At 38.6% G+C, this 16309-nt stretch overlaps 1 protein-coding gene across 7 annotated transcripts in view; it reads right to left on the bottom strand.

Moving 5' to 3' along the window:
• esrrga (estrogen-related receptor gamma a) overlaps window positions 1-16309 on the bottom strand; it is a 180353-nt gene that overhangs the window by 70349 nt on the left and 93695 nt on the right. For 2 of the 7 annotated variants that reach the window (XM_086281706.1, XM_086281877.1), the window contains exon 1: window positions 3004-3382. The exons of 2 other annotated variants lie outside the window; for them this stretch is intronic. In XM_086281706.1, the coding sequence (XP_086137832.1) occupies window positions 3004-3059 (56 nt within the window). In that variant the 5' untranslated portion in view covers window positions 3060-3382. Of the gene's footprint in view, window positions 1-2999; window positions 3383-16309 lie in introns of those variants that run through there. 3 more of the 7 variants (XM_086281793.1, XM_086281956.1, XM_086282116.1) reach the window with 2 other exon arrangements.

The raw sequence follows: 16309 nt of genomic DNA, 5'->3' as shown, positions 1-16309 counted from the left end.
AATCAAAAGCAAGACATATTATCTCTTTATTCTGAATAACAAAACATATGTATATTTCGCTGTCGCACATTTAAACAACAAACGGTCAAAGCATCAGACGGTTGGCCTTCGAGTTAGATTTTTTTCTCAATTGAATTTCTTTCGCGGTTTCATATAAAGTAGTTTGCCTCATCAGGAAAATCAGGAAAAGTAAATCACTGTATGATGGCCAATGCACTTTTCCAAATGTGAACTAAAACAGTGGCATTTGTCGTAGCAGAACAAGAAGCAACACAACATTACGTGTGAAAATCTGGTGCCTAAATCATATTATATATATTACTGTAAGTAAAAAAAAATGTTTGTTTTTCTGGCACATCTTAATTTAGTCCGATGAACGACTTCAACAATGTTTAACCTGAAACAGATTTTTATTTTTATTTTTTTTTACTCACAATCACAAATAACTTCTTTCCTCTACATTTCCATGTATTTAAAAAGAATTAAATCCAGACACATCAGATTGGAGAATAATTCCTAATCAAATCATATGTGCTCCCTTGTGCTTCTCTTCATTACTGCACTACTAAACCTTTGCCTGACTGATCAGCAACTGTGCAGTTCTCACCACCCGTCCGTTCTCCTTCACACCCACTGTTAAAAACACCAAAATCACTAAAGTCACTGTGGGAAATATATTTTAATGATATGCAAATGTTATGTATATGGTGGCATGAGGGGAATGCAATTATGTTAACAGCTTAAGTGGTACTTGTTGTTATTATTATCAGTATGATCATCATTATCCCTAATATTTTAATTAGTATAGGAAAGCAGTGCCTTAGAGCAAAGAAGGGAACGCCTGAGCCGGGAACAGAGAACGGTGGATGGATGGATCGATGGATCGATGGATGGATGAATGGATGGGTGAAGGAGCGGACGCACAGATGACGGGACCAGAGGGCTCTCTAGAAAACGTTTGAGTGGCAACAGCTTACGTACACTTGCTGAATCACACGCAGGTAAAGCAGACACATCTCATTGCCAAATGTCTGTCAGGAAAGTGTGTTTTTCAGTGAGTGTATTGATGCTTGATGTCTAAACACAGTTTTCACACTTCTTGTCCATTAAGAAGCAAATCCAGTTCAAAAGTTTTTGAAAAATTTGAATTCTCTGTCTTAATCTGATTTAAAAAAAAAAATCAAGACTCTTACACCTGAGCCGTTACAGGTCCTTAAATTCCACCCCACTGTTTTGCAGTTGAAGGACCAACATAGAGAAAGCTTGTTTGGATGCAATCCACAGGGTTAAATCCTTGTAAAGTGTCCTAAATTCAGATTTTGCTCTACTGAAAATTCAGTTATTCCCTCTAAAAGGGGAACTGAAATGATTGATATTCTCAGACTCTCTAAAAGCTTGATTGGTCATACCGCAGTGATAATAAAATAATCATTTAAAAAAAAAATCCTGCACATATTATGAACATTTTAATTTGTGCTCTTTAAGCATTTACTTGTTCAGAAGGGGCAATTTCTCATATTTGCTTAAATGACATTTTAATTCAAACAGACTGAAAGTTAAAAGACAATTTTTTTAAATTAAAAATATAACAAAAGAATATTTTCATGTAAAGTAGTGGTACAGCTTATCTCCGTGTATTCTCTTTAAAATGCCTCTATATTCAAAATGCTTTACAAGTGAGTGGGGCGTGTGTGTTTTAAAACAAATGACGAGAAAGATTGAAAATAAAATGAAAAATTGCCAATTTTCTTTAAAAAATGTTACAGATACCATTTTGGGAAATATTACAGTACAACATTTTGCATGAGCTTCTGCTCTGACTTTGTTCTTTCAGTTTTCCCACTTCCGACTCTCTACCGTAAAAAAACCCACCTAAACTGTGGCTTTGATTTAGTGTCACTCATTCAAATTTAGTTCTAAGTGGAAATTGGTTAAATCTAAGCATGTGTTTTAAATCTATACATATACGTTTATATATATAAATGACCATAAAATCTTTGCTTTATTTATGAGCTTTGCAAATTTGAAAAGGTGAATGCCAATAATTTTATACATACAGACAAAACAGGTCTGTCCGGCTACTGAATCACACACGCACAGTGTCGGAGGAATGTTTTATCTTGTCCTGTTTAAGAAAAGAGTTAAGCAAATACTGCTATACTTTAATCATTTGTTTGTTGGCTCTAATTTTGTTTTTTAAATAATTGTGCACACAATAATCTAATCAAGCAAACTGCTGTCCACTCTGCCAATCACTTAATCTACATTTTGCACAGATCTAAAAGAGCAAAGCATTGGCGAAAGGAGCAGCTCAGCAGCACTCGTGTGTTTGTGTGTGTGTGACTGTCTCTAATTCCTGAGCGGGGCCACACGCTGAGCTGCCCGTCTGAAATTCTACCTCCTCTGGCATTTAAGAGCGCAGCTCTCCCCCTTTCCCTCTCCCTCCTCTCTTATGGGCCCTTTCCTACACGCTGCTCCTGTAACCTTAATGCCCTGTTATCTCGCGGATTCTCTGCTTGGATGAACACATACTTTAACCACACATGCATAAGCATAAACACATGCACAGGTACACACATGCAGACATGTACTGAGAAAGTTTGTCCCAAGAACAGCCTGACTTCAAGTAAAGTGTTTGTTGAAAACAGCGAAAGTGAAAATGGAGCAAACAATGTGTGTTTGCAGGCAGGTGTGTTGTGCGTATGTCTCACTTTCAGGTGAAGGGACAGAAATTTTGCTCCTCTGCCCACTAAGTAAGAACTGCTGTCCAGATACTGCAGCCACACACTCACACACACACACACTCACACACACACAAAGACAAGAGTGAACGCGTGCTACCTGACAACAGAAACAACCTTGACACGGTGCCGGCCACCTCCGCTGCATACCAGCACATACACTCACTCACTGACTCACACAGTCACTTACAGTGGAAGACAATGGCAATGACAAGTTGGATGATCAATAAAAGGATAATAGTAAAAGGTAAAATTTACCTACTCTTGTTCAGAGTGCATTAAAAAACACTCGGATAATGGGTGTCCTACCGAATCCATCGGCGATACCGGGTCATTGTCATGTCAACCTCCTCAGGGTAAATGGCAAGAAATTAAAAACAAAAAAAAATCAAAGTTTTTTTTTATATCTCTCTTCTTTTCTCTTCTTTCTCTGATCTTCCTCTCTTTCGGTCCTTCCTTCCACTTGGAGTGAGCAATACAATTACCGGGCTCTGCGCTGCCTGCACTGATCAGCTCTGCGTGTGTGCGTAGAAGTGAGGGAGCATGTGTATGCAGTGTGTATGTCAGAGTGAGAGAGAGGGGGCTATAGGCACACACACAGCCAGCTAGTCAGGCAGTTGGGACAGAAAGCTGTGCTGCTGTCCTAATCAACGACTTAAAGCCCCGATAGCGGCTCATGAATATTAAGCAGCATTTTGCATATGTAGTCCCTCAGGTCCCAGTTGTGCTGTGATTGGTGGGTGCTTCACCAATAGCTGCAGGGAGGGGCGGAGAAAGGGGTGGAGAAAAGAAGGGAGAGCGAGGGAGAGAGGGAGAAGAGCAGGTGGAGAGGGAGGGATCAGACAAAGAGCACGGAGGAAAAGGGAGAATGAGGGAATCAGGAAGGAAAGGAGGAAGCAGAGAGGAGAATGAGACAGGTGCGAGAAAGGTTTAAAGCAAGACAACCTGCTCTCCTTTTACTTAATTTCTTTCTCTCTTTATCAATCCATCTCTCTGATCTTTCTTCAATGGTCTCTCACTACCCCGGTCACTCCTGCTCTCTGCATGCACCTGCATAGGTAAAATTACATCCTCACATAAACTGTAATGTTAAAAACTGACAATATATTTCTTTCTAACAATGAAAAAAAAGTTTCAAACCAAAAAGCTGACCCTCTTTCAAATAAGGTCTAAACCACATAAGTTACACCATGTTATTAGGATGTTTTAAGGACGCAGATACTGATTTGTGCTCAAACGGAAAACACAAAACTGACCTAATCAAATCCAGAGAAATGCAAGATCAAATAGTGTATGCTTGACCATGAACCCAAAGCCTGAATACTGTGTCACACCGTAAACACACAGGCACAGCGCAGCAGAACCCATCGCAGCCCAGCAGTAAAATATGAGATTATAGCAATTCCAGAGCGCTTGTCCTTTGTTGTGGAATGATTTGGGCATGATTGGAACAAGGTTTTCCCTGCTGCTTGCTGTTTTGTCAAGTTCACTTTCATCTCTACACCAGCAGGCTGTGTATTCCCAGTATTTCCGAGCACCTTGGAATGTGAGTATAGGTACTGCGACTGGGATTCTCCAGGAAAAATTAGCTCACCGCTTCTCAGTTTTAGAGCAAGGAGGAGACAGCGGAAAAGAGAAAAGGGAATGCAAGAAGAGCGGGAAGGGCCTTGTGAAAAGGGAAAAATCTGAACCCCGCAGGGACACTCCGAATGATACACGCACTCTTTCTGTCTTCTTTCCTTTCTTTTTAACTAATGTCTTCCTCCTTTCGATTAGACTTTTTCAACATGTCCTTACATGTAATTTTTTGGGTACCCCTGCACATGGGATGGCGGAGGAGAGAGAAGTGTAGCGAATACAGGGAGACACACAGAATGGAATCGGAGGGGGTGGAGGGGGTGGTGATGTTGTTGGTAGAGGGGGTGGGGGGTGCAAAGATGAAAGAGAGTGGTTGTGATTAGCAGCTTTGGAATAGTACAGATAATAAAATATTTCCTGAAACCAATCTCAGCTTTGATGTACGTGTGTGTATGTGTGTAAATACTGCCTTTTCTTTCCCTGTTTTTCTTTGACAAACACAGAGTCCAATCATTAACATTTCAACTGCTTAACAGAAAAACTGTTACTAAAACATTGAAGTTAGCGCACTAAATATTCTTCATATTCTTCTCAGCGTAGCGTAGGATATGTGTATTGGTTTTGCTGATAAAGCATTTGTCTCTAGCTGCATGGAGAACTCAGTACCTGTTAGCCATAGAACTGTTCAGTTCAATGCCATTTTAAAGGTAATATGATTATAGCTTAATACATGTGTGTGACGTGGAGAATTCTTGACATTATTGTGCTGAAAGACCCTGTGAAACTGAGCTTAACTGCCTTCCCATGGGCACAATCAGGGTCTTTACAAGAATAAATACATATTTAGAAGTTGTTTCGAAAGCCGACAAAGTAAAGATCCACAGACCACATACAAAAACAAACACACTCATAGTCACAGACTCCTTGCACAGATGTACCTTTGCCATTTACATAGAAGGATAGGAATTCAAATACATGTCTTTACAGATATATAGCTGTTAGGTTTGTGTACACACATACACATGCAGGCATACAAACATACACACAGTTATGATGTATCCAGAGGCTTATAAGCATTGACAAAGATGAGTGTGAATCAATGCTGCCGTCACTACTGTGCAAACAAATCCTTTACCAAAACCTCAGTGTCTAACACACTTGTGAATACACAAGTACACACACACACACACGCACACACAAAATCTCAGTTTCAGTGCAGAAAGTCCAAAATGTTCTGTCTAACACATTTATTTAAAATAAGAACTACAAATCATACATTGAATTAAACAATTAGAAGCCTGCGAGTTGTAAAACACCAACGAATGGCTATATAAATATTTGAAGAACAGTGTTTTGACGCACACAGAAATCATTATTATTTGTCAAAGATGAACTGGTTGTGTTCATGGAGGCGTAATTTTTTAGTTAGTTTATGTTACAAAATATTCAATGATTCTTTAATTTATGCAGTTTGTGTGGAAAGTGATTTCTACTGACTGATAATTTAAGCACAAGCAGCAATGTGGTAAAACATAAGAACGCTGTCTAACAATAAGCTTTCACTGTGCATGTGTGGTGAGTGATGCCTTACAAAGCTTGGCCTTTTATGTAAATACAGAAAAAAAATGTTACGGTGAACAATAACATCATGTCATGCACACAATGCCACAAACAGAGATGTATTCCTTAAAATTCATCAACCGGTGCACACACAAAAGGCCCATATGGTCCTAAAGCTTCTGAATCATCTTTGTAGAGACCATCACAAAATTCTTGTGATTTTGGTTGAACCCTAAAACAGCCGTTACTTTTTCTGTCTTTCTGCCTCACTCCTCTTTTCCTTCTCTGACCCCTATCCTCCCCACCCCCATAGACTATTGATTGACTCTCAGTCAGTGTGTGTATGTTGACAGTGACCCCTTTAGGCCACTTTTCTCTATAACTGGACAAACCATGAACATCTTAAACACAAACCTGTAACTCAAAAAGCCAAGGTGATACCTTGTGCATCCACGATGTGTGCATATGTGATTGCTGGTTAACAGACAATATTTCCATGCACAATGCTGCAGAAATATAACTGCATATAACAACATAAAAACAAAAAATATGAAACTCAGTCGAAGCACCGTGTAAAAACAGCATTTTATCACAATTAATAATTGTATGCATGGGTAAATGGCCTTGCTGGAATCACTTTAAAAGTCCATTTACAATGTAAAACCTATTGAGCTCGGTAACTGCTGGCATCTCACTCTTCTCTTGTCTGCCAGTGTTTGTAAATCTGTGTGTGGGTGTGTGTGTTTTGACCCTGCGGTGGCAGCCTGTTGACATCTATGGAAGAATTATCCATCGCAACTCTCGCTGACATCAATCAAACTACTCAATAGGCCACAGCAAGTTCATTCAGAGCCTTGTATTGTGAGCGGTTATATGTGCGTCTTTGCTGGTCAAAACAATCTTTAACAAATTCAAGACGTGGCCACTTAGGAAGCTGACCCCAGGCCACCCATCGACGCATGTGCCAGTCATGAACAAAGCACTAGACTGAGGCAACAACTGCAAACAAAGTACTTTCAACAATAATAAAACAGAGCATTTGTTCTTGATAATTAAAGAACATTTGCTGTTTTTATTAACATTTAAGCATTTAAGACAGGACGACCATTTGACATTTTAATGTTAAAATGAGAACTAAAAAGTTAAGCTGTACCAAAAGTGAAATGAAGCAATTTGGAAATTTCACACATTACTGAACTTTGCTTTTGTAGAAAAGAGGGGGGTGAGGCAGGTGGAGGGAGTGAGAGTAAGAAATTGCACATCACTTCAAGCCAACAGAGGGAGCTATGGACTCTGGTCAGTTTGCAGCCAACAGCAGCACAAAGACTCACAACTCGTGTGTGCACGGCTGTTTGTAGGAATGTAGCTAAAAATATGCAAGATTAAGTCACAATATCATTCATCGTGAAAACCAACAAAAATAAACAAAAATATATAAAAGAACACAAACTCTCAAAGATACACACACAATACAAAGCTACACCGCCAACAGGATCAGGGGAGATGGAGCAGAGTTATCTGATAGCTTTGTCAGCAGGTACAGCAGGACACAGTGTGGATATGGACAATTTGAACAAAGACCCCTGCCTGCTTCTCCAACCTGAACCCAGACTAGAGCAAAAGGCAGGGAGCGATGAAGAGTGAGAAGGAGACAGGGAGAAAAACAGAGCAAGAGAAGCCAATAGGAAAAAGCGAGAGATCTGTAGACTTGAAAAGACATCTCTGTCACTAACGTGACTGATGGCTGTAATAGCAATGAAAGGGTTTGAAGTCACAAGGTGTTATTAGATAAACAGAGTTTAAGCTGCAGTTCATTTTCAGGCTGTGTGAGTGTAAAACAGCAAAGGAAAAAACTTGCCCTCTGGGCAATATATTTTATGTATTATGTATTATATATATTACAGGATATAATCCGCTAGGATAATCAGAAAATAAAATATTTTAGTAGTCATAAAGAATTATTTTTTAAAAGAGTGATGAATATATTTGGGATTATTCATACAAAATAAATATCTAAAAAATGTTTTACAAATATTTAAAAATGACCTCTTTGATTGAGTTTTGTCATAGCAGCAAAGTTTGTCTATGTAAACTAAATGGGCCCTAATTACTGTGCTACATCTTACTTCCTGAATTGTACTTAGCCTCAAATTAGTCATAACAGAGTTATCAAAGTAAACCTATTCTTAAATATGAAATATGAATAAGAAATAACCAACTACAAATTTCTTAACATTAAAGAGATTTCCTTGCTACAGTTATTGTAATAATATCTTCTCCTCACAAAGGCAGCAGAGAAGGTAAATGTACACAGACACATCAGAAGTTGGACACGGAGAAATGTGTAGCTGTCTTACATATTCAGCTCAAGTATTGGGTGTTAACTTTACAACCGACATGATCAGACCAAGTGAGTTTGACTGAGTTTTGGATTTCCACTGAGGTGGAGCTATTTGGTTTGGTCAAATAATCAACATTTTACAGTCCTACATCAACACTCCCACATAGCAGCCACATGCTGGCAAAATGAATAATTTGATGAAAATGAATTACCTGACGAACTGAGTGAACTTTTCAAAAGTCATCGTTTTGGTTGCTAAATTATTTTGTGAGTTAAGGGAAGGAGCAGTGATGGCGATCGAGGCCAAGGAGAGAGCACCAGCTGCTGGGGAAAGCTGCTGGGTTTAGGGAGCTTTCTGGAGCCTGTCACCAAAAGCCTGTCTGGGTAACCTTTGGAGAAGGGTACATGAAAGTTACAAACACACACATGCACACACATGCATAAAACACACTAAAGCTTATGCAACCACACCAGCGTAGTGAAGTGCCATTGCACACATACTACATATACAGTACAGCTAACAGATTTGTGTGGAAATGTTCAGGCAGTTTCAAGAACACAAAAGACATGACACGTACAGCCTTCTCACTTGTTTGTATAGTTACACATGCCTACAAACTTAGGGCTTGTATACTGTGATTTATTTAGGACAGGCAGTCATATGACAGCCCCGTTATTCCGCACAAAGGTCAAGCAAGCTTCACACCTACAGTAGAAAGACAGGTTGGATTATAGCGTCAGGAAATGAATGTAAGTCATTGTAACAGAGGTGGGACCAAGTCATTGTTTTGCAAGTCTCAAGTAAGTCTCAAGTCTTTATCCTCAAGTCTCAAGTCAAGTCTCAAGTAATGTCAGGCAAGTCAGAGTCGAGTCTCAAGTCACTGGTGTAAAAGTCCGAGTCAAGTCACAAGTCTGAAACTTTGAATTTCAAGTCCTTTCGAGTCTTTAAAAAAAAAAGAAGAAAAAATAATGTTGCAGTTATGCTAAATGTAAATATTAGACCATGTAATTTTAAAATCTGTGTTTTTCTCAACACATGACAAAATAGTGAACTTAGAAAATATACACAAATTGTGAAATTGCACCTCTTTAAAATGCAGCTCAATTAAACCTAGCTCCAAGAATAATTTTCACCGACAGTTCTGAGATAAGCTGCATGTTATTCTTGGATGCGGTTGTAGGACCGGCTTTAAAATCGCATGACAAAAATATCATACACATTAAAAAAAACTGTATCACCAACGTAGCCTGGACAACATTTGCTAGTTAGATGAAGTCAGCTATCTCATCTTAGCATATTTATATGCATATTTATAATCATACGGTTCTTGGAGTGAGTGCATACACTCATGAAGTTTAGTAACTTCAGGTCACTGCAACAAGCCCAGGTACAGTTTACCGACGGATGGGTACAGGACCTTGAAATGCACCGTGTAGAAAGTAAAGACCATCGTACGTATCATAAGTTTACCAGTCTCACAAATTGTCGTCATAAATACACATTCCTTAACCGTTTATTAATAGGACCTTTGAGCTCAACGGTAATTAATTAGTAGTGGAAATAATTTCTGGTACCCATCACAGAAATGTAGCAGTGACAATAATATTGTATGCTGTAATCGTACTGGGCAATTAGTGATACAAAACAACTGTTTTATCCTGTGAATAAAAGTATATGTTTTTGTCAATGTACCATAATAACAGAAGCGAAACGCAATATTGTGTCAGGACAATTCACTATTTATGCACAATAAATAAAGGAGCATAGCGCGACAATTTCTGTTCAGCGCCAGACTTGCTTGTAACCTATATCACCAATTATGTTATGAAAATGACGTATTAACTACTAAAAAACACTGACCTTCGTGTAAATGCTTGGAGCAGACTAACCTGTGAGCTGGAGGGTTCTGGGACGTTATATTTGGTCTTTGAATGGCTGCGATCCAGGCCATCCGTCGCGTCTTTGTTACTTCGGAAACATGGCTCGAACAATTTCTCTTCAACGACGTAATCCGATAACAACCGATCTCTTTACCCGTCAGCTTCCCGTGGCTGTCATGCGACCAGCTATTGCAGTTAATAATACAACGGCTTCTTGACATTTTTGTGTTTCTTTTTATTGCTGTATAACTGATTTCAATTGAAAGCCTGCGTGCGCTAGTACCGCTTGCCACGAGTTCCCAGAATCCTTTGCGGTTCTACCCGTGAATGACGTCACATTTTCAATCTCTATATAATATGCATGTTAAATTTTATATTTGGGGTAAAATATCAAGTCTTTTCAAGTAAACCGGTTCAAGTCTAATTCAAGTCCCAAGTCATTGGTGTAAAAGTCCAAGTCAAGTCACAAGTCTTAGAACATTTTTTCAAGTCAAGTCTAAAGTCATAAAATTAATGACTCGAGTCTGACTCGAGTCCAAGTCATGTGACTCGAGTCCACACCTCTGCATTGTAATGTCCTCTGAAGTCATGGAAACAAAAATGCATGTATGTGTGCAACAGAACAATATACACACAAAGAAAAAGATGTGTCAAAATATAAAAAGGAAGTATTACCAGCATTTACACACAGAGTCAGTACATGCATGCACCTTACATGTCATCTTTCTTCAAAGTTAAGTTAACATGGAGTGTACAATATTTTTTCATATAGATAAAATAATTTCAAAGAGGCTAGGTGAGTTGTGGTCATCATCCTGTCACTGGTCAGATTGAAGGATGGGTGGACACTATCTCATCAGAGATGTGAAAAGAGTGACCTCGGCAAGTGAGAGCAGACAAAAGGGGAAGACTTTGGACTAAACTGAGGCATAACTTTGTCAAACGTAAACAGACAGGGTGGGCATGATGAATATGTGTTATTGTATCTCTCTGTGCACATATATTCCATTCAATCAACATACACGTCTCCTGCTGTGATCTGTGAGCATACGTAGTATCTTCCGAAGCCAAGCGAGACTTCCAGTTCAACTCACATTCTACATTTAAGAAGCACAAACAAGCGACACAATCGTTCTCTCTCCCAAATGAAAGCTAAATACAATCTTGCTATAAAGATCAATTGTATGTATTCATCCACATATTTCAGCCTCAGTTTCTTTGGAAAAAACATCCCTGGAATGTCAAAAAATTAAAATCAAAGGGCTATGTGAACTTTTTTTAATGCAGAAATTAGAAAAATAAAATAAAATGAAGGATATAGGCAGCCATATAGATGGTCAAACACAATAAAAATAAACTGTTTATGCACCTAACAATCAAACACAAATATTTCAATAACTTTATTGCATTATTTTCTTACAAGTATTGACCTTATCATCGCTCCAAACCTCTCATTCTCTTTCTCTCCTCCATACCTCCTGAAACATCCTGAGGTTTTGATATATTCCCAGGGATAAATTAGAAGAGGAATGTAATTATATACAGAGTGAATTTTGCCTGGGTAAGAAAGCACTGGGAGTGTGCAAATGTGTGTGCGTACAGGTTTCTCGCTGCCTGCGTGTCTGTATAAAGCAGTGTTTTGTATTGAAATAGGTGACTTCGGAGAGGTGCGCTCCTTTAATTACGCCGCTCTCAAACAGAACATGAGTGGGCTATCCCACTGGGATTAGTTGTCTCTCAATGCAGTCTCTTTGTTAATGCAGCACACACATAACACACATGTACTTCGAGGCACAAATGTATGCCTGCCAAAAAAGACCATCTCGCCAATAGTTCCACACTCAATTTATTCAAACTGAGGTGTAAGCCAAGTGAATAATTCCACTACTAATAAAGACGGTAAGAGAGAGTGTGTACAGATGAGATGAAGGGGGAAAGGGGATAAAACAGCATAGAAGAGGGGGGAACAAAGGGTTGAGAGGAATGGTAAGCCTACAGAATAATTCTGATGTTCAAGGACAACAAAACATGAAAGCTAAGATCAACATCACAAGTTTCAAACTGGTGAGTGTGACTATTTGAAATGTTTTGTTTATGTATATTTGTTCATTGTAAATATTGATATCGGGATTTAAATGTAAGTATGAAACTTTTCTTAAAAGGTTTTAGTCAAAATATACTCCAAAATATATATAATTCAACACTAGATATTTCAGTTCATACGCGCTTAATAGCACCTACCATTCATTGTTGGATATTTAATTATGTGTGTGAACTATACTGTGCTGAACTGTCCCATCAACTCCAACTGGTTGGGACAAATAGCTGCCCCTCCCTGAGCCTGGTTCTGCCAAAGGTTTCTTCCTGTCAAAAGTTTTTTTTAAAAAGTTAAGAGTTTTTCCTTTCCATGGTCGCCTAGTAGTTGCTCAAAGGGAGTCATTGGGTGGTTTTCTCTCTGTTATTGTAGGGTCTTTACCTTAAAATATGAAGTACCTTGAGGAAAGTGATGTTGTGATTTGGCACTATAAAAATAAAACTGATTTAAATTGAAAAGCTTCTGTTGAATTACAGTGTGCTCCTTAATAATAATAATAATAATAATAATAATAATAATAATAATAATAATATAAAAGTTTCATGCTAATGATGGCTAACAATACACAATTGCTGGTTAGTAATGCAGAAGTATGTAAGCTGTTTTGTGTCTGATAAAGAAGATGGTACAAAAAATGGAAGATTTGTACATTTTAGCAACCTGAAAGGAGTGGTCTCTTAGACTGTACACTTGGAGAACACTTGGACACGTGACTGTTAATAGTCTTGCTCAAGTTGTTCAGGTTGTTTAGTTAGCTATGTTAACAGTTGTGTAAGTAAAGTGTCTTTTTTCTAGCTGGTACCAGAGTTAAGCTTACAAGCCATAGGCCACTATGTCTGAATTTTCTGTCATGATAATGGACATCTGGCCAATATTTCAGATTAGTTCATGTGTAAGTGCAAATAAACAATGCTTCATAGGATACAAATTGGAAACAGAGGATGCTCACCTTCAGAGTTAAAAAGTTGCAGTAAAATGTATTGGTTTGAGCGGTTGAAGAGGAACATTCTGTTTTTTGTCTGCATTACACTTTTTCAGGTTTCACTGCAGCATGGAGCAAATGGAAAGTGTCTATAGAAAACTCAGCATCTTCCAAGCAAACTATGGGAACCTGTGTAATCTGCTACTGACCAAAGCAATCACAACAAGGTTTTTGGTGGAGCACCCTCTTTGTGACCTCACTGACCTGCTGTCTACTTGCAAACATGTTGAGAAATACACATTTTCCTTAGTGACTGGAGTTTGCCAAGGGTTGCCAACCACTCTCTAGGCCAGGGGTGTCGAACTCCAGGCCTCGAGGTCCAGTGTCCTGCAGGTTTTAGATATCACCCTCGGTCAACACACGTGAATCAAATGATAAGTTCATTACCAGGCCTCTGGAGAACTTAATAAGTCTGTCTCCCAATTTAGCCATTTAAATCAGCTGTGTTGGATTACGGACACATCTAAAACCTGCAGGACACCGGCCCTCGAGGCCTGGAGTTCGACACCTGTGCTCTAGGCCATAAATGTTTTTTGACACCAAAAAGTGTGAATTAAGAACTGAGGTCTGTTTCACAACTGTTGATGCAGATATGCACAATAATTACTTATTCGTAATATAAAACGTCCAAAACTTTTTGCCTATTGTATGCTTGCCTTGTTTAGTAGGGTTAGATTATTGGGTAATTCCCAAATGTCCATAGGTGTTAATGTGAGTGTGAATGGTTGTTTCTCTGTGTTAGCCCTGCAACGGTATACCGAGCCTCTTAATCATCATGTGTATCTCTATTTGGATATACATACTAATTCAACACTGAGTCACTAAGAAAAAAATGCTATGATAAAGCAAGAATCAGTGTAAAATGTTAATTTCTACATTTCCTTTGTGATTCTTAATTGTTTTTAGAACTGCCTGTGGCTTTCTAACTATATTTAGTAAATTATACAGAGCATTCCCACTCCATATTTGTCTGTTATTGCTACTAGTATTTCAGATACTTGCTTGGTGCTACTGATTTTACTATCTATGCTGTACGATGGTAAAAAAAAGTAGTTGATTTGTGAAACTAGAGGGACGATAATACTGTATCCAAAGAGAAAAGAGGGCTACAGTGCAAGATACACAGAACATAAACACACTCCACTTCATCTGTGTCTGTGTCTAATGACGTGTGTGAGTAATTACTTTAAGCCCAGTGTGTGCGGGTGTTTAAGTGTCTCTGCTCATGTAAGTTTTTATCTAGGCTTTTGTCTATGTCTGTGCCTGCAATAAGTATGTTTAATGGTGTGTGTGAAAATAATCACTTAATCGCCGCTTACTCCATTTAAGAGGTGTGTGTGTGTGTGTGTCAGTTCAATGGTTTCACTGTAAAATAAGCTGAAAGATGAAGACATAAGTGGGAAGGCCTGGAGATGTAAAATAGTGAGAATGATTGCAGAGAGGAGGAAAAGAGAGGGAAGGAAAAAACAGAGGGACTGAGGGAGAACATAGGTAAAAAGCCCCCCCACACCCCCCTTTATCTCACTCTCTCTAATTTTCCACAATAACCCTTCCTTCCAATGTTGCTCTCCAAACCGTCGGCCTGTGAATTTATAGTTGGCCCAATGATTGCTTCTCAGGCCATGATGGCTGTAAATTGCTTTGCCATTTGGTAAATGTTGGCAGTTAGAAGGTATACAAGTAATTATTTCCGCTTGTGCTGATTGAGACATAATTCCAAGACGAGGCCCTAGAAAAATGACAGCATTTCGAAACAACTCTGTTTTAATTTCCCAGCATTCCTAATTAGAATCTGTATGAACATGGGGAGTTTTTTATGTGGTTTCCTCCAATGGGGCCAGAAATAATTAAACTGTCAAGGGGAAATAAATACGTATAAACAAGGCATAATTTTTACAGCGCGCAGCACCTTGTCAGGCCATGACTTTTTGTGAAGAAAAACAATGTGGGGAACAATACAGGGGCATAGAGGACACACCGATGCCACACAAGAACAAACACACACACAAACGCGCGCGCACACACACGCAGAAACACACACTGCAAAACACATACAGTAATGGTGCAGTAGATAGAAAATTTGACCTTAACCACTGATTGATTTGTGCCAGAAAGTCCAGCTAGCTTTCAGATTTTAGGAGTTTAAAATAAAATATATAAAACATCTAAAAATGTTTCAGTCCTAACTGCAAAACAATTTATAAATTCAACTACATTTTATTTCATTAGCTCCACTCCACAACAACAGATGCCTCAAGAAGCTTTAAGGTAAAGACATAATAATATTACAAAGAAACACCAACAATCACATGAGCAAGCACTTGGCAACATTTGGGAAAAACTCCCTTTTAGCAACAAGATACCTCAAGCAGAATCTGGAGGATTTCTGTCAACTGCAACCAGTTAGGGTGAGGGGAAAGAGAAGGGAGCAGAGAGACGGGACAAATGATGATACCGGAGTTTGATAATTATTAATCATTAAATGCAATAGTGGTCTGTAAACACACAGGGAGTGAAAATAGATGAGTGAAGAAGAAATGCTCAGTGTAGCCGTAGCATATCCAGAGCTTGGCTCAGGCTAACCTCATAAAGCCCTAATTACAAGTTTTATCAAAATGGAAAGTTTTTATCCTAATCTTAAGGCTAGAAAAATCAAGGCTAATGCTAATCTTAAAAGTAAAAACGATGTCTGTCTCCCAAATTCAAACTGCGAGCTGGTTCCACAGAAGAGGGGCCTAAAAACTGAAGTTTCTGACCCACAGGAGCCACAAGTTGGCCTGCAGTGTGAGAGTAATGTGCTCTGTTATAGTACTTTGTTATCCTGGGGTCAATGGTCGATGATGGGACTTTATTATTCAAGATCTTGTATGTGAGGAAAAGGTTTTTAAATTCAATTTTGAATTTCTCATGGAAGACTTTGAAGAGAAACTATTATTAGTGAAATATGGCCTCTCTTCCGAGTCCCAGTTAAACTGAAGGCTTTTTAAGGGAGCTTTTAGAGTGACCTAATAATGACGAATTACAATAGTCCACAAGTCATAAATGCATGAACTAGCTTTTCAGCATCACTCTGAAATAGGATGTTACTAATTTTAGTGATATTGTGCAAATGAAGGCAGTCCCACATAAGT

Source organism: Aulonocara sp. 'chitande type north' Nkhata Bay, linkage group LG1, assembly GCF_057382095.1.
Source record: "Aulonocara sp. 'chitande type north' Nkhata Bay isolate Kocher_YH1m ecotype deep benthic linkage group LG1, A_spYH_male_GT1.1, whole genome shotgun sequence".
In the NCBI taxonomy this organism is placed as follows: Eukaryota; Metazoa; Chordata; class Actinopteri; order Cichliformes; family Cichlidae; genus Aulonocara; species Aulonocara sp. 'chitande type north' Nkhata Bay.
The sequence above is the reverse complement of the archived record's forward strand: the minus strand, read 5'-3'. Positions and strand labels throughout refer to the sequence as shown.